The sequence below is a fragment of the Lontra canadensis genome, unplaced genomic scaffold (assembly GCF_010015895.1).
Source record: "Lontra canadensis isolate GAN:19392208 unplaced genomic scaffold, GSC_riverotter_1.0 scaffold24, whole genome shotgun sequence".
Lineage (NCBI taxonomy): Eukaryota > Metazoa > Chordata > Mammalia > Carnivora > Mustelidae > Lontra > Lontra canadensis.
The window spans coordinates 11,127,259-11,146,593 of record NW_022631018.1 but is presented as its reverse complement, the minus strand read 5'-3'; the positions used below and the strand labels follow the sequence as shown (position 1 = coordinate 11,146,593).

Here is a 19,335-nt window from a genome sequence, read left to right as displayed (position 1 = left end):
GAACCAAAAAACCAATCTCTCTGAGAATGGGAAATAAAAAAAATGGGTGAGGAGTACCATGTTTCTTTAAATTTATTTTAATTTCAAAGGTTCTATTCCTACCAGAAAAAATCTAAGATAAGCAATAAACAGTTTATTTTGGGATTGAGAAAACTGGAGGTAGGGGGAAGCACCCCCCAAAGCCCAACTAAACCAAACAACAACTCTTTCTTCCCTATCTTCCAGGGTGTCCAGATGGCCTAGAACAGTATAGGAGGGGACCAAGTCAAAGTGTGGGTGATAGGGATTTATCCCTGGGAGCTGCCACGGTCACAGCCCACATCCCTTCTCACAAACTTCTTGCAAACCCTCAAAACGATCCTAATGCCAAGACACCTCTTTCTCTCTGGCCCCTTTCATTTCCCCTCCCTTTTCCATCTGAACACAAGTCCTTTCCTTTTCCAAACATTGGTTAGACAACAAACTCTTCTTATTAAATTTCCGTGAAGAAGAGTTTATCTCTTTACCTGTCCCAAGTCTCCTAGGAAGTGTGTGTGTATGTGAGTATGTATATATAAATAAATAAGTGGGCATAATGTGTACTATCATTAATATTTTAGGATATGATTCTACATCATGATTTAATCTTTGCTAATCTAATATTTTAGAATTTTCTTCATTATTTCTATGTCTAATAATAAAGTTTCTATAATCAAACATATTTCTCAAAAGCTTCAATTTGATCAGTAGAAGTATTTTTCTGTATCAAACTAACCATTCCACATCTTTTATCTACTATTTGGTTTTGATCTCTAAATCAGGAGTCCTTAATCTTTTTTTAAATCAATCTATTTTGAGACTAGATCAAAAGCTGTGAAACTTCTCTGCAGAGAACTGCAGACGTATACAACATTTTGCACAGAGACTGGGTTAAAAAATTCTCTGAGTTCAGTTGGCAGCTGCACTCATGGTGAGCAAAACAGAAGCTGAACCACTGTGCTGTACACCTGAAGCTAATGGGACACTGTGTGTCCACTATGCTCAAATTTAAAAAAAATTTAAATTAAAGTAACACCTGATTTTGAAGGCAAAAAAAATATTCTCAGGTCCATCCAGGTTAAGAACCCCTGCTTCAAGTGAATTTAAAGACCTTGAACTTACTCCTGTTAAAATAATTTTGTGAAAAGTGGACATTTCTTCAATTTCTTAGATCCCTTATGATTCCATGCATTTTTTTCATCTATAAACTAAAATTGTTTTCTGTTTATTGGTTAAAAAAGAAAGCAGGGTCAACTATAATAAAATGCCTATATCGTTAATGTTCCTTCTGGGTGTGCTGTGCTAGGTAAAGTTATGTATACCCCATGCAAATACAATCGACACGTGTCTTAAACATATACCCAAGAGTTGTATGTTTTGGGCCTGGGCCCCAGAATTGAGTTTCATTTATAGATTACAATTTAAAAATTTACTGAAGGCTAGATAAGTTTCATGGATATGAAAATGAAATTCTTCGTGGAGAAATTCTTGCAGGGCCTAGCATACTGCCTTATCCACAAGAAGTGCTACGTAAGTAAAATGGACAACATACATGGAATGGAGTCCGTGCGGTCACCAAGAATTACTTTCTTACCTTACATATGACCTTCACAATCTGGCAATGTAAGTCACACAGCGGAATCAACTGTAATTTGATAGTCATCTCTTTCATATCAAAACCCCAAATTGTAACATTTTAGTTTTAAAACTTTAGTTTCAAATTATTCCAACTCTGTACTTCTATTTGTAAAATTATGATGGTTTACACATATGAAAACATGTACCTATTTACTTTCAATGAGTACGTAATTTGAGTAGTTTTCCTCTTGAGTTGAGGGCTTTTGTGGCAATTGTGATCCTGTGGGGGACCAACTGCTCACTTTGTTTTGTTTTTTTGAGTTAACATATAATGTAATATTTGTTTCAAGGTACAGGTCTGGGATTCATCAGTCTTCCACAACACCCACTTTGTAACCAGTTGCCAAGGGTTGAGATCTTTGACCAGGAATTTAAGATAAATGGCTCATAAAGCGACCAAGTCTATTCAGGCTTCATCAGTGTGGCACTTTGCTATAAACACCTTTTAAAAAAGCAACCTACATTAAAAAAGTCTCAAGAAGCTGGTACAGAATATTCAGTAAATGTGTTTGCTGTTGTTTATGCAAATGCCATATTAAAATGTTAAATATTAAAACATTAAAATTTTAAAGTGTAAGTATACCTAAATTCTCAATTTAATCATTTAGAAAATCTTAGGAGACTGCATGATTTAAAAACAAATTCCATTTCTATTAATAAAAATCTACTTAGCCCAAATGAGTGTATATATGTGTGTGTATATATATATATATATATATATATATATATATGCTTGATGTTTGCCTTTAAGTACTTCTGCTCAGAGTGTCAAGCAATCAAGTAATGACAGTGCCTCCAGAATGCCATTTTTAGAGACTTTTATCACTCAGTGAAAATAACTACTTCAAATGATATTTTCATATTAACAAGTCAGCATAAGAATGGTTTGGAGCCAACTATTTTCATTATTGATTAAAAATTTAATATTAAACCACTGTCCTGAGATAGTACTTTACGTTGGGTATATACTGAGTTACTAACACAGAATTCCTACCTGTAATGTACATGTGTGATGGTTGGTTTCCTGTACCCGAGGATCCAGGTCTGAATATCTATGGGTTCAGCTTTGGGGTAAGCTATAGTTGTATCTATTATCCACTGGAGGCCTTTCGATTTGCTACCTGAGGACACAGCAAAAAACAAGTTAAAATTGGATCAAAATTTTTTTTTTAAAGATTTTATTTCTTTATTTCATAGACAGAGATCACAAGGAGGCAGAGAGGCCGGCAGAGAGAGAGGAAGGGAAGCAGGCTCCCTGCTCAGCAGAGAGCCTGATGCGGGGCTCGATCCCAGGACCCTGGGATCATGACCTGAGCCGAAGGCAGAGGCTTAACCCACTGAGCCACCCAGGCACCCCAAAATTGGTTCAATTTTTATAACATTTATAAAATATAGTATAAACAAAGCATACTGATGTATCTTCTGCTTTATGAAAACAGGATGAACTCTGGTGTTACTGTTTCATATGATACACTTAGGATGATACCAAGTATTTCCTAATATGAAATGGCTGAATCTCAAACAAATAAGCAAATAACAAAGCACTATTATTTATTGGACATGCACGACTCAAGCATTCAATACAACAGTGCACTGCCAAGGTCTAATTTATATTTTATCACTCATAAAAACTGGCCTATGAAAAAGTCAGAAGCTAAAGTATCACATTACAAAAGTAAAAAAAAAAAAACAGTTCTCAAAATAAATCCATTCACCAAATACAATACAGTATAATATAAACACCAAGATTTGTGATACCTGGAAGACATTAATAAATGCTGGAATAAGGCCCCAAATTAAGCATTTTATTGACATAGGATTGTCAGTTGCTATTCTTATTTAACATAGACAAACAAAAAAAACCCCTCCCACTTTAGCAAGAGTTCTACGCAAATAAAGCAGTAAAACCATCCACTCTTTGGTAGGCATGGCAGGTAACTGCAATTATCAAGAGGTTCTGTTTACTCTGGTTATTGGCCTCCTGCTTCTATTCCCAGCATGGAGTAAAAAGTTGAACAAGAATTGAGAGGGAATCCTCACAGAGAATGCTGAGGACCAGACTTGGGTGACAGTCTGTCCTTCGTCTGAAGTATTTAAGAGATCTCTAAAAAAATAAAACCTGTTCTAAAACCTAAGTCTAAATGTGCATTAGGAATCAATGATATTTTACTTGTGTACATCAAATAACTAAAAAGTGACCTTAAGCTTTAAAAAACTTTAGAAATATTCTGAAGGGGAAAGATACCCACAGAAATAGGTTTTAAAAAAATGTTTAAATAACCTACTGCTAAAGGAACAGAGTAAAGTAAATGTGTAAAGAAACACATTTAACAAGCTATCAGTGATATACATGCTGAAATGTTTAGGAGTAAAGTATACTGATGTCTGCAACTTATTTGATTACACTAAAAAACAACCAAGATGAACTAATGGATTGATAGAAGGATAGAAAAAGACAGAATAAAGCAAATACAGTAAAATGTTAATTATAGAATCTAGTTGGTCAGCTAGTGGATATTAACTATAAAATTCTTTCAACTTTTTACATATGCTTGAAAATTTTTATAATAAAATTATTGGGAAAAATCACCAGAGTTCAGTTTAGTAACTATTAAATCATATAATAAACAAAAAAATACTATCCCTTTTAAAGTTAATCAGACACAACTTTGATACATATATGGATCCTATACATATGTGTGTGTGTGTGTGTGTGTGTGTGTGTATTTTTTTTAAAGTAGGTTCCCCTCCCAGCATGGAGCCCAATGTGGGGCCCAACGTGGGCCCCAAACTCACGACCCTGAGATCAAGACCAGAGCCAAGATCAAGTCAAATGCTCAACCTACTGAGCCACCTGGGCCCCCCAGTATATGGATCATATATTAAAAAATAGACAAGGCACGTTCTGTACTTATATGGAACAGAACACTAAATAGTAAATATGAACACTAGAGAAAATAAAATACAAAATACCAAAACATCGAGAAGAAAATGGTAAAAGACAAGTGAAACTAGTTTTGGGATATATAACTTTCTAGAACTTCTTATAATTTTTCCTAAGCAGCTACAATAAAAATTCTAACCAAGTTAAGATAAACAAGAAGCTACTCTGCTTTCATTATAAAAAGAAATTATTTCTCTCCAAGAGAAAAAAACATGTCTTCGTGATTGTGTGATCAATATGACAACAGCCCCTACCCTTGCTATCTAGAACACCACAGGGTATTACTGACTGGGCAGAACTATTTAAAAAGCAGCAGTCGTTATTAGTGCAACTAATCCCATTTGGAAGACCTTTGCCTTCAAGCTTTGGCTTGGCTGACATTGCCACCATGTCTGAACTTTCCTTTTCTATTAAAAGACTCTTTCAATTTGTCTTTTTAATAGATGATGAAAGATTAAGAGAGCTGACTGCCAAGCAGCTGCTTAAAAAAAAAAAAAAAACAAATGAAAGGAAAACTCAGTGCAGTCTTACAGGCATTCTCTCTATGTCTGGTCCTAACCATCATTAAAAACATGTATTTCTGAGGGCCAATCCTTTTCATTTTTACTTTAGCTAAAGTATATATATATATATATATTTTTTTTTTAATAGCAAAATACTACTAAAGGAAACAGGCTTAGTGAGTTTCTTTCAGTTTTTCAATTTATCATTTATTACCCAATTTTACAGTCCCTGTGATAAACTTGTTCAAAACAGTCTTTGTGCTGTTGGTGCAAATTCTGCAAACCTTCCCAGTTCACCAGGCTATCTCCAAAACAGTTGCATCTTTGAGTATGGTTTGCTTTTTCTCGCCATAAAAGTAATACATACTCCTTTAAAAAGAAAAAAAAAAACCAGAAGTATTCAGAAATGGGGGGAGATCATCCATAATGTTACAACTCAGAGAAGCAACCACTGTTGACATTTGGATCTTTCCTTTCACTCATTTTCCACTGCTTATTGCTGACATATTTGAGCTCACAATGGTTTCACAAGAGTTGTGTGTTCCAGGGGCGCCTGGGTGGCTCAGCGGGTTTAAGCCTCTGCCTTTGGCTCAGGTCATGATCCCAGAGTTCTGGGATCGAGCCCCGTGTCGGGCTCTCTGCTCAGCGGGGAGCCTGCTTCCTCCTCTTTCTCTCTGCCTGCCTCTCTGCCTACTTGTGATCTGTCAAATAAATAAATAAAATCTTAAAAAAAAAAAAAAGGAAAAAAAAAAGAGTCGTGTGTTCCTCCCACTCCACTAACATGATACAGAATAAGCACTTTCCAAGCCATAAAAACTCTCTACAAACATCATTTGTAATGGCTGTGTTGTAGTGTGTTGGATGGATATTTGATAACTTCGGGCCTGTTCTTCCTTCTGGCTATTCCAAATTTTTGCTGTTAAAAATAATGCTGCGGGGGCACCTGGGTGGCTCAGTGGGTTAAGCCTCTGCCTTCGGCTCAGGTCATGATCTCAGGGTCCTGGGATCAAGCCCCACATTGGGCTGTCTGCTCAGCAGGGAACCTGCTTCCCCCCCTCTCTCTGCCTGCCTCTCTCCCTACTTGTGATCTCTGTCAAATAAATACATAAAATCTTAAAAAAAAAAATGCGGGGTGCCTGGGTGGCTCAGTGGGTTAAACCTCCTCCTTCGGCTCAGGTCATGATCTCAGGGTCCTGGGATGGAGCCCCGCATCGGGCTCTCTGCTCAGCAGGGAGCCTGCTTCCCCATCTCTCTGCCTGCCTCTCTGCCTGCTTGTGATCTCTCTCTCTCTGTCAAATAAATAAATAATATCTTTTAAAAAAATGCTGTGAAAAAATAATAAATAAATAAATAAAATCAATAAAAGTAATGGTGTGATAAACCTCTTTACCATGTATGTCTGATTATTTCCCTTGGATAAGTATTATTTGTAGTGGAATAATGGAGTCATTCATCAACACTTAAAGACTCTTAATAAACACTTTCAAACTGCATTAAGTTCATACTCTATATTAAAAACAAACCAAAAAAACTTTCTAGGGCGCCTGAGTGGCTCAGTGGGTTAAGCCTCTGCCTTCGGCTCAGGTCAAGTTCTCAGGGTCCTGGGATCCAGTCCCACATCCTGCTCTCTGCTCGGCAGGTAGCCTGCTTTCCCCCCACCCCCTGTCTGCCTCTCTGTCTATCTGTGATCTGTCTGTCAAATAAATAAATAAAATCTTAAAAAAAAAACTTTCTAGGGGCGCCTGGGTGGCTCAGCGGGTTAAAGCCTCTGTCTTCGGCTCGGGTCATGATCTTGGGGTCATGGGATCGAGCCCCGCGTCAGGCTCTCTGCTCCGCGGGGAGTCTGCTTCCTCCTCTCTCTGCCTGCCTCTCTGCCTACTTGTGATTTCTATCTGTCAAATAAATAAATAAAATTTAAAAAAAACTTTCTAAATTTGATAAATGAAAAAAAATACATCATTACAATTTGCATTTGCAAATCTATGATTAGTTTTTCAAATTAGTGATTTCTATTCCTGTACCATTAACCTAGCAATTCCACTTCTAGGAATCTATACTCCCGACTATACCTCCACAAATATATGAAGATATTTACAGCTTACTGCAGCAGTGGGAATGGCCAGCAGTAAGGGTGGGTGGGGTAAAGGAAAGACACCTTTGTCTTTGTGCATTTTGCATTACTTGAATGAATTATTGTAAGCATGAACTAACTTCTGTAAATAGAAACACTAAAAAATTAAATTTGAACCTTCTCCCTGGGTATTATTTCTGTTTGACAAAAATTATAATTATAAAAAGAACAATAATGTTATCTCCTGGAACTCCAGATAATTCCTGAGTTCCAACAAAAGAGTGCTAAAAGCCATCATACCTAATTCTTTAGCATCTCCTCCTGCTGGACTTCCATTTTCCTGTCGTGCTACAAGCGCACTCAAGATAATGTTTGTTGCCCCAATCCTTGGCAGAGTGACATGTGTAAGAAATGGCAAGTTATTTTTTTTGGCAAACGCTTGACTTGTTTCTCGCCTCTTCCTGAGGAAGCCCCCTTCTGGAAACAAAACAATCCATTTTCGGTCTCTGCTCCTGTAATTCTTTTCTAGGTGCTTTTTGAGAAGAAGAAGCTGCTGGTCACGATGAGATTTTCCCTAAGAAGGCAGACACACATACAATAAGTATGGGCACATTTGAAATTAAAATGCCACAAAATTAAATAGAAATAACAGCTTCTAAAGTAAAATCCCATTCACAGATCAGAAGAGCGATTTCCCCCCACTCACCTCCCCCTTTGACTGTGCGGTAAAAAGAAGTGATTAGCACTTACAGACATGAGCAAGACAATTGCTCTAATTACCTCTGAGAGTTCACTCATTCATCAGCTCAGTGACTTTACTGAGAGCGTGTAACTTGGCAGGCACTGTCCTACACACTGGAGATAGAGAAGTAAGAGACTCTCATGGAGGTTACTCGAGTAGAAAAGGTAGAAAACTAAAAAGTGTAAATTTGGATGGTGATGTGTTAGGAAGAAAATGAGTAAGAGGATAGAGAAGGTCAATGAGGTCAGAGAGAACAGCCCCAAGGAGGTGAACCGGGAGCAATGAGCTGGTAATGTGAAGGAACCAGTCAAGTGGAGAGGAGAGGGAGAGTTCTCCAAGGGACAAGAACAAAAAGGAGAAAGGCCTGGAGATGGGAACAAGTGCTACGTATTCAAAGAGCAGTACCAAGGCCAGTGTGGCTGATTTGTGATGAGTGAGGAAGACAGTGGTAGAAGAGAACATTGCAGAGAGAGGTGGGGGACAGAGAGGAAAGGCCTTGAACTTGGTAAGTAGTCTGGGATGAGAAGTCAATGGGTGGTTCTGAACAAGGGAGGGTCATGATCTTATTTACATTAAAAAAAAAAATCCAATGGCTCCAGTGACAGAAAGACTCCAGCAGATAAGCCGGCAGACTATTGCAGTAGTCCAGGCAAAGGGGTGTGATGAGATCTGACTATGGTGTATTGATGAGAAGTGGATACACTCAGGAAAGTCTGAAAGTAGAGCAAACAGGGCATTCTAATGGACAGGACCTTAGTGTGAAGGAGAGAGAAGAAAGAAGGAATCCAGAAAAATTTGTAGGAAAGCCCAAAACCCACAGACAAATATTACAAAGGTTCTTCCTTTCAGTATAGTTGATTCATTAATAATTTTCCAGCCAACACAAATACAGAAGGCCCCGAAATAACCTGTATGCATTCAGTCTTTAAATTACTCCAGTGCAAAGCAAGTAAGACTTTTACTGAACCGAACTGATCATGATTAAGCTTTATTCATTAAGTTCCCAAGACTGCATGTAAAACATTTTTATATTCTTGGAAATACCTAGTAGTAAAGTCCAAGAGACTTTCTTTAAAAATGGTAGTTTCTCTCTCTCCCCCAACAATGTTACAGATTTTTATTACTATCTTACTGGGTTCCCAAGGGGAGGAAGGGCTGCTCTTTAGAAACAAACTTGCAATATTTCTGGTAATTTTGAAATACAGTCTTTAAGTATGTAAAACTTTACATTGCAATAAAAAGGAAAATGTTTTGGAGTACGTTATTTTCTACGCTTATCTCCTCAAAGTACACTAATCACTTAGTGTAACTTTGTGATGCCTCAGGGTCATCAAACAGGGTCAACTGTTAAAACTGTGATAATTTCCTCATAACTCTCCTGATGAAAAGGGCTCTGCTTTCCCTTAGACGGCTAAGCTGCAATGGCTGCTTCTACTTATTCCCCTCCTGCGATGCTCTAAAGTATTAATGCTAATTTCTTTGTTATGTTGTTCTAATCACTGTTCGTTCATTTTGTCTCAAGCTTGTGGCCAATCCCCAATGCCACTTCCTCCTGAGGTCCCCAGGCAATGCTTGCATTCGTCTTTCTGCTCAGAAGAACCAAGAGTGTTTCCTAGAAACTAGATCATGGGCACAGCATGCAGAAAAGAAAATGTTCTGTACGTAAGTGTCTGGAGTAAAGTATGTATGTTTTGTGACACCTACAGTCATCTCAGAAGTTTCTCTACACACTTCCAGCTTATTTCTGAACTTGTGGTCTCCGATGAGACTTAATCAGATTCAACAGTTATTCAGTAAGTACTTATATGGGTAAGGCTGAAGCTGCTACATATATAAATACCAGATAAGTGTGGCATTGCCATACGTAAAAACTCTTGCATATCATATTTCAGTTTTGGAGAAAATCAAGCCTGTGATACCAGTGGCATACCAGGGAAATACCGTAATGTAGTGCTGACTTGATAAGAGGGTGTGATTCCTTCTCCTACACTAACTAAACTTGTCCCTAATGCCTGGGACCCACTCTCAATCTACCTTCCTCTATCAAACTTATACTTATTTTTTCTCTAAAGTTTTTCTGAGTTCATAAAAATCTGATGGGTTCACTTTTCCTACTATGAATTCCCCAAATATGTTCTTCTATCTGCCTACCTACCAGCAATTTAGGTGCCTTCTCTATCATGTGATAGTGACTTGTTAGTAAAAATAATGGTGAAAATATAGATGAAGAGGGGCACCTGGGTGGCTCAGCGGGTTAAAGCCTCTGCCTTCAGCTCAGGCCATGATCTCAGGGTCCTGGAATCGAGCCCCGCATCGGACTCTCTGCTCAGCAGGGATCCTGCTTCCCTCCTCTCTCTCTGCCTGCCTCTCTGCCTACTTGTGATTCTCTCTCTGTCAAATAAATAAATAAAATCTTTAAAAAAAAAAAAAGAAAATATAGATGATGATAGTGGTAATCATGATAAAAATGATGAAGAAGGGACCAGGCATTGAGTAATACACTCCAAGTGTATTACTTCATTTAAACCCCACCCTATGACGGCAGTGCCTCTTGTTGTGTTCGGGTACGGTGTTCGCTGTCTAATGGAGGGGTGGTCGACTCCATACCCTAACAGTTGTCATATGAAAAATGAGGAAACTTTGAAAGTTTAAATAAGTTGCCTTATTCATATAGCTAAGAAGCAGAAGAGTTGAGAATGGCGCAGCGGCTTGATAAATCTTTACTAAACACAGTACTGTTCCGATGTGAGAAGGAGGGTAGAGATTAGAGTATCTGCAATGTCACCATTTTACTGCTTGGGCACACTCAAACTCAGATCGAAAGAAATGTTTCAGGGAACAAAGAGTCAGAGGAAGAGCTCCCTGAGATACTAGAGCTCGCTCTATGTATTATAACTGGTTTGGGCCTATGTTTACAATAAAGGATCAGTGTGATCAGGCTATCACTGTGAAAAAGGAAAACTCATACTCACCTGTCTTATAAAGAAGTCTCCGTGAATTAGAGAAACAATTCCAAAGTTTGTGTACTTAAAAATATGATCCATCAACCACATCATTTGAGCAACAACCTAAAATATTTAAAAGCAAGAAATAATTACATGGTAAGTATTAGAAACGTGCTGTAGTCTAGCCAGGGCTTTAAGTTTTAAATAAAATCACCTAAGCATCCTCTTAATTAAGCTATGTATTTTAAATCCAGTGTTTATTTCTATAATTAAAGCACAAAGTCCCCATGAAAAATTACTGATCTCGAGTCCAAGTCTTGAAATCTCAGGTCTCAGGTAATACATATTACTGTGTAACAAATAAAGCTGAATTAACTTCTTAAATCTGGACTTAAGGATTCCAAATTTGTTCTACCCTAAACAAAGTCTCTGGTGATTCTTATATAACTTGTAAAATTATTTTGAAACAATAAAATGAAGTTATTGAATGAGGGCTCTAAGTTTAATTAATAAGCACTAAAGCTTTATAAAATGTGACTTTACCTTAATGGCTAAAATATTAAAAATTATAAATTATAAACATATAAATGTAAAATTTAAAATTTTATAAAAGTTCAAAAATGTCCAAAATAAAAGAACATTCAAGTTCATTTCATAGAATGATTTATATATGCGATTTTGTTAAGATTTGTTAGTTTATGCAAGGCCGTATTCTTTACCAGCATAGTAATATGCATAGCGCCTCAGTTCTTAAACACAGAAATAGTATCCCTTTTTGGTAAGAGTCAGTACTCGTATTAAGAGCAAAAGACTTGGGATGCCTGGATGCTCAGTCGGTTAGGCCGCTGCCTTCAGCTCAGGTCATGATCCCAGAGTCCTGGGATGGAGTCCCCCATTGGGCTCCTTCCTCGGCAGGGAGCCTCCTTCTCTCTCCACCTCTGCCTGCTTGCTCCATCTCTCTCTATCTCTCTCTCTCTGACAAATAAATAAATAAATAAAATCTCTTAAAAAAAAAAAGAGCAAAAGACTTTATTTCAAACAAATTTCAAAATTAAATGTAAAGTGTAAACAGGGATCTAATTAATAAAGTGGGTAATTGTTCCTCCCTGCTGAGGAAATGGCATTCCTTGTTATAATCCTTAAATAAATGCATTAATAGCTACAGCCTCAATCAAAAGAATGCAACAGAGCCCCTTTGGTTTCTATGGGAATAACGTATGTAAACTTCATCTCGAAGCACCAAATTATATGAATTTACGTATGAGGAAAAAAATGAGCACAGACATCGCTGGTGCTTTTGCAAAAACATTATAAAAGCTGACAAATAAAATAACATTAATGCTTCTGCCTTAATTTTTCAGCATCACTAAATAGTTCAACTACACAACTCCTTCCCCATGAGCTCTACTATGTTAAATCATTTTAAAAAATAAAGATATGTGCCCAGTGAAGAAGTCATTCCCCAAGGCAATTAATACAGAATAAAATGATTGCCATCATCTCGTTTTTTTCAGTCTTGTTTTGCTTTGTAATGATGACTACTTTGTTTAAGTAAATTGAGATTTGAATTAAATGGAATTTGCTGAAAAGTGTCCCAAAGAACAAACAAAAAGCAAGTTGCTTTAACCTATAAAATACTTGAGCTTTATACAAGTAGGAGGTTTAGCAGCTATTTATTGATTTCTGGGTTTAAAATACCAACACTAAAGCCACGAGCTTTTATGTTTCACCTTACATTTACAGTGGATTTATCTCTTCAGTTAGAAGGGCCACCTAAAACAATTCATTTCAATAAGACAGCCAAGCTACTTCTGAGATTTGTATGGGTAATTCTGTCTTAGCTTATTTTAGGGGAAATGTTACAAGTCAATAAATGTTTATTATATGTCTAATAAAGTTCTTTTGACAGAAATAAAAATTCTTAGTTTTATCATAATTTGTCATAAAAGGACATGACTGAATTCACAGATACTTATTTTTAAAAGGTACCAGCACATTTGGAAAATACAATTAATCCTTTGTTTCATATTCCTCAAAAGAGGGTCAGTAAACACCAGCTGCCTGAAGCAACTCTCAGTGTTTCATAGATCTGTCACTCCGAGCTCTGTCAGGTAATTCCAAGAAACAGAATTGGCCCACATCAATTTTTCTTTATCTGGAAGCATGGGTTTTCTACATATCGAAACATCTAGAGACGATTACATGAAGGACTATGTTCTTTATATCCTTCAGAAAGTATAGTTAAGTCAATGGTTCTCCTGTTCAGAAATCTGTAAGGACAGTTTGGGTTGTCACGACGACTAGGGTGGGCTACCAGCATTTAGTGGGTAGCAGGCAGGTATGGAAAACAGCCAGCAATGCCCCAGACAGTTCAGGACAAAAGTGCTGTCCTCCCAACGGGCCAATGGACCCCCACTAACAGGAAAGGCTCCTACAAGAAGTCTCCTGAATTCCAAAGTATGTTACACTCACATAGCCATTAAACTAGTATTTTTTTATTTGTCCCACAATTTAGCGTTAGCCTTCTTTCTTTGACTGTACCCACAGAGTATGCAGTAAGTCAAGTGAACATTTTTACTGGTAAATATAAATTAATATTGCCCTATACATATTAGGCAGGAAGGAGAGATTATGGTACTTCCAGCTTTATACTTCTCAATTATTCTTTTATGAAAGAAGATTTAAAAAAATTCTTTAAGGTTCCAAGTTACTCACTAATAACAGATTATAAAAAATGTTTAGTATAACTTATCTGAAAATAAAAACAAAATTACTCTGAACAGAAAAATGAACCTAAGTCAAACTAACAGAAATCTTTTTACAAAAGCAAACAAACACGACAAATTTTCTTTTATCCACATAATTGGTGAATTTCAGATTACCTAATATTCTAGTTAATATAGTTATCATCCATGCCAAACTTGGGTGAGAATGATTAAGCTGGACATATTTATACTGACCACTGTAATCATTCTTTGAAATTCAAAAACCAATTAAGGACACTGTAAACCTTCAGAAATTTCACTACGAATGTAATGACCATATCATTAAGAATAAAAATTCTCTTTGATGAAAACCAAATAAACTAGTCTTTACAAAATTTTAACATCACAAGTAATAAATATTAATATAAGAGCAAATATATTTATACAGGGATATTCTTTTAACAATTCAAGATTCTGAATATAAGATATAAGATAGAATTTATTCTACATTCCAGCAAGATTGTGCCTCTGCTTTTCAGATGGACATGAAAAATAGATTCCACAATAATCAAACATTTTCCTTTATTCTTACCTCATCTTCTGACCCCCACCATGATCTACTGAATCAAAATCTCTAGGACGTAAATATACCAGGCTTAGTCTTGCCTTGGTGTTCTGGCCGAGACTGTTTCACTAAAGAAGGCCTTCTTGCTTCACCACTCTAACTAGGCCAAGTTTATGTCCTTTCTCCTCTACAAAGTTTTCAATACCTGTCATACATGGGGAGCTCACCCTCTACTAAACACCTTTCACTTTGCAATTAAGTATTGTTCACTATACTTTCCCTCCACCTACGCTGGACTGTTGGCTCCTTTTAGAGGACAGTGTCTTAAAGGATTGATGTTCAATCCTTATAGTTACTGACCATGAGTATGAAGCACTTAATAAACATCTATTGGTTTCATTGCTATTAGGATAACTATGAACTCCACTAATTTATACACTTTCTACTTATTTAGTTTTCTATGAACACACCTCTTTATCTTCTAAGGTGATAATTCTTTTAATGCTAAAGACTGAATTTATTTTAAACCCACCCCTTTGATAGATGTATTTAGTGATCAACAAAAGTCATGTGAAACCAACGGTTCATACATAGCCTAGCAACACCTAACAAAACTGGCCTGGTATCTTTCCTTTCAATTTGCTTTGTAAAGGATGTTTACCTTTTTTTTCTTCTGGCTAAAGATCCTCAAGATCAGCTAATTCACTGACCAACTAGACTCTTCTATCTTAAACAATACTGCTTTTTGTTCCTGTATTTTTCAAACCAGTGACCCACCATTTCACCTCAAGACAGCTCCCAATCTGAACATCTTAACTCTGATCTCTCTAGAGTGATCAGAGTTATCTCCAGAGAGATCTTAACTCTGATCTCTCTGGAGATATCATTCACATTATTTTCCAGTTACTTTTTTGAAAGACCACATTCCTGTCCTGAAGCTGGAATTAGAATTATATATATACATATTTTTTCTTTTGATTTTTCTCCATTTTTTCTTTAAATTTTCTCAATTTTGGAAAAGCATAGATATTCAAGTTTACGTTCCAAACCACAGTAAGATACTCAAACAGATTCTTTATCAACCCCCCACCCCGCCTGCCTTCAGGGTGCTTACCAGGCCTTTGTCCTGGAGGCACATCATCAGAGTGCAAACGTCCCCCGTTGCCTGATGATTCACCAACATCACTGCTTCATCTTGTGAAACGGCTTTAATATCGTCCCCCCATTCCATCACTGGAAGAACAACAAAGCTGTCACTTTAAAGATTTTACATTACTAGAAACCTTATATTAGACAAACTGGTACACATCAATGATGAGAGATCACTTACCTAAAACTTTAAAAGTCTGAGCTAAGTTTACTTCCTGTAAGTATCAGGCTGTCGATATAATATTTTATAAAGCCCCCAAACATCCATTAAAATGTAAAAATGCTCATCCTTTGACCTAGAAGTTTTACTTCTTAGAAATTTATCCTGCAGAAACATTTGTCCCAACAGGCAAAGATAGATGCGTAAAGGATGTTTATTGGGACTTAAATGTTCACCAACAGGGGAGTCAATAAGAAAGTTATGATATCATGGAAGAGTATGAACCCACTGAAAGAATAGAGGGTATCCCTATACACTAACCCAAAAAGGACTTCTTATCAAGAAAATAAAGCAAATCACAAAACAATATATATAGCCTGATTCCACCTTTTTAATGAAGGAATAAACTTTGTTATTTAATACAGTAAAAAAAAGTCTAGGGGAATGAATTCTAAACTACTGATATTGATCACGATTAGGATGAGCTTTCTAGAGCCCCTCAAATTCTACTTTATAATAAAATGTGAAAACATTCCAAATATATGCAAGTATTTTCATTTTTAAATAAGGAAACTAATGAAGATGTTACACTTATTAAGAACCTCCAGACAAAAAGTCATTATTATGTACACTCTAAGGAAAACACTGGCATCTCCATGTAGTTATGTCTCATTTAACAGTAAATCCACTTCACAGAAAAAAGATAACTGACCAGCAGTTTTGAGCATCAGGATTCTACAAGTCAAAGCATCCAGGGTTCCTCAAATGTCTGACATGAATTATGAGGGGCTGATTATATGTTAGTATTCACTCCTCTCACACACGGCTAAAGGGAAAAAAGCCAACCCACCTGCCTGTAACAGTTCTGGATGCAAGAGGCATGGGGAGTTGTGGAGCTCACCTGCTCTGCCTCCCCCAGCCTCCGTCCTTTTCCAGCCATCCTTCACTGTCACCCCAACATAGCAGAGCTCCTCATAAGAGTTCATGTGAGAAAAGGGGTCTGCTAATTGCTTCTTTCTGTTAAAACCCATTTAAGCAAGGCACCTATTCATTGATTTTAAAGACTTTAAAATTTGTATTAAGGAAATTTTCAGCTGGGCTAAACACAGTATTAAGTTGTGGGACCTCTTTGCAAAGTGAGGTATTCTAATCATTACCAACACTCAAATGTTATTACCAACGCTCAAATAGCTTATATGGTATAGGAAATTTTTTATTTTAGTTTCTTTTAAATGAACGCAGCATAAAAGTACACTAAAGGGATGTCAAATAATCCTTGAGGAATAGAGGCAGAACCGTGGGAGAGAACCCAGCCCGGCCCCTTGAAAAATGCAGCAGCACCAACTTTCCTTCCAGTGGCCTTTCCTTCCTCAAGTTCCAATTCAGCTCAGCTGACAAGCTAACTACTGAAACATATTTAAACAGCTGCTGTGGGGAGTATGAATTGGTACAACAGTTTGGGAAGTCAATTTGGCAATATATATCAAAACTGAGAAATGCAGAAATCTTTTATCCAGAAATTCTACTTCTAGGAATTCAACTTACAGATACACTTATTTATGCACAGACCGACGCATATGCAAAACTGGTTACTGCAGCCTTATTTGTGAGAGCAAAGAGGAAGGGGTGCCTGGGTGGCGCAGCTGGTTAAGCGGCTGACTCCCAGTTCTGGCTCAGGTTGTGATCTCATGAGCCCCACGTCAGGCTCTACGCCCAGCTTGGAGTCTGCTTAAGATTCTCTCTCTGTTGCATTCTGCCCTTCCCTCCCTCTCATGCCCGCTCTCCAAAATAAATAAATTAATTAATTAAAAAAAAAAGAGGAACGAAGAAAACAACTCAAAAGGAAGACTAGATCAAATTCATAGAAATTGAAAACCAATAGTGGTTTCTAGGAGGGGGACTATTCAATTTGCAGAGCATTTCAGTTTTGCAAGATGAAAAACTTCTGGAGATTGGTTATACAATAATGAGAATGTACTTAATGCTGAACCATACACTTAAAAATGGTTAAGAGGAGGGATGCTTGGGTGGCTTAGTCACTTGACCGATTGACTTTGGTTTCAGCTCACGTCATAATCTCATGGGTGGTGGGAACAAGCCCCCCAACCCCCATGGGGCTCCAGGCTGCTATGGAGTCTGCTTAAGATTCTCTCTCCTTCTTCCTTTGCCCCTGCCCCTGCTCATCTGTGCTCTCTTGCTCTCAAATCAATTTTTAAAAAATCTTTAAAAAAATGGTTAATTTGATAAATTTTATGTTATGTATATTTCACCACAATTAAAATTTTAAAAAGGAGACTAATTATATCTATGTAAAGGAATATTATGTAATCATATAATTTGTATACTAACATGGAACAATATGCTATAAGTAACAAGAGCAAAATGCAGAACACTGTGGCAGGGATGCCACCAATTGGGTTTTAAAAAGGATGGGGGGAGGGGCACCTGGGTGACTCAGCAGGTTAAGCATCCGACCCTTGATTTCTGCTCAGATCAATATCTCAGGGTCATGAGATCTTGATTTTAGCTCAGAGCAAGATCTCAGGGTCATGAAATCAAGCCCCACTTCAGGCTTGTGCTGGGTGCTAGGTGTGGAGCCTGCTTAAGATTCTCTCCCTCTGAGGGCGCCTGGGTGGCTGAGTTGATTAAGCAGCTGCCTTTGGTTCAGGTCATGATCCCGGGGTCCTGGGATGGAGCCCTGAGTTCAGATTCCCTGCTCGGCATGGAGTCTGCGTCTCCCTACACCCCTTCCCTCATGCATGCTCTCTCTCTCTAATAAATAAAATCTTAAAAAAAAAAAAAAAAAAGATTCTCTCCCTTCCTCTCCCTCTGACACCCTGCTCACACCACCTGCTCACCAACCCACCCTCAAAAAATAAAATATAATAAAGTAAAAAGAATGGAGGGAGATATATTTGCTCAACAGAAGTTCCCCCATCATGCCTCTGTTGATAATCCACACATGCAGACAGACAGACAGACACACACACACACACACTATTCTTTTATTAATTCATTCCTCATTCAGTAAGTCAGCACCAGGCACTACTAGGTGTTGTGGATATAAAATGAAAAAGTCAGCTGCATTTCTATACACTAAAAATGAGACAGAAGAAAGAAAAATTAAGGAGTCAATTCCATTTACAACTGCACCAAAAACTATATGATACCTAGGAATAAACCTAACCAAAGAGGCAAAGAATCTGTACTCAGAAAACTATAAAGTACTCATGAAAGAAATTGAGGAAGACACAGAGAAATGGAAAAACATTCCATGCTCCTGGACTGTAAGAACAAATATTAAAATATCTATGCTACCTAGAGCAATCTACACATTCAATGCAATCCCTATCAAAATACCATCAATTTTTTTTTTCCCACAGAGCTGGAACAAATAACCCTAAAATTTATATGGAACCAGAAAAGACCCCAATAGCCAGAGGAATGTTAACAAAGAAAACTGAAGCCTGTGGCATCACAATTCCAGAGTTCAAGCTCTATTGCAAAGCTGTAATCAACAAGACAGTATGGTACTGGCACAAAAACAGACATGTAGCTCAAATGGAACAGAATAGAGAACCCAGAAACAGACCTTCAACTCTATGGTCAACTAATATTTGACAAAGCAGGAAAGAATGTCCAATGGAAAAAACACAGTCTCTTCAACAAATGGTGTTGGGAAAATTGGACAGCCACATGCAGAAGAATGAAACTGGACCATTTCCTTATACCACACACAAAAATAGACTCAGAATGGACGAAAGACCTAAATGTGAGATAGGAATCCATCAAAATCCTCAAAGAGAACAGAGGCAGCAACCTCTATGACTTCAGCCACAGCAACTTCTTCCTAGACCTGTCTCCAAAGGCCAGGGAAACAAGGGCAAAAGTGAAC

The 19,335-nt window shown here is 37.4% G+C and overlaps 1 protein-coding gene across 6 annotated transcripts in view; it reads right to left on the bottom strand.

Moving 5' to 3' along the window:
* LPGAT1 (lysophosphatidylglycerol acyltransferase 1) overlaps positions 1-19,335 on the bottom strand; it is a 118,539-nt gene that overhangs the window by 27,309 nt on the left and 71,895 nt on the right. For all 6 annotated transcript variants that reach the window (XM_032862808.1, XM_032862810.1, XM_032862809.1 and 3 more), the window contains exons 3-6: positions 15,246-15,364; positions 10,889-10,984; positions 7,475-7,748; positions 2,651-2,777 (exon numbers count right to left, since the gene is read on the bottom strand). In XM_032862808.1, coding sequence (XP_032718699.1) covers positions 2,651-2,777; positions 7,475-7,748; positions 10,889-10,984; positions 15,246-15,364 — 616 coding nt within the window. The remainder of the gene's footprint in view (positions 1-2,650; positions 2,778-7,474; positions 7,749-10,888; positions 10,985-15,245; positions 15,365-19,335) is intronic.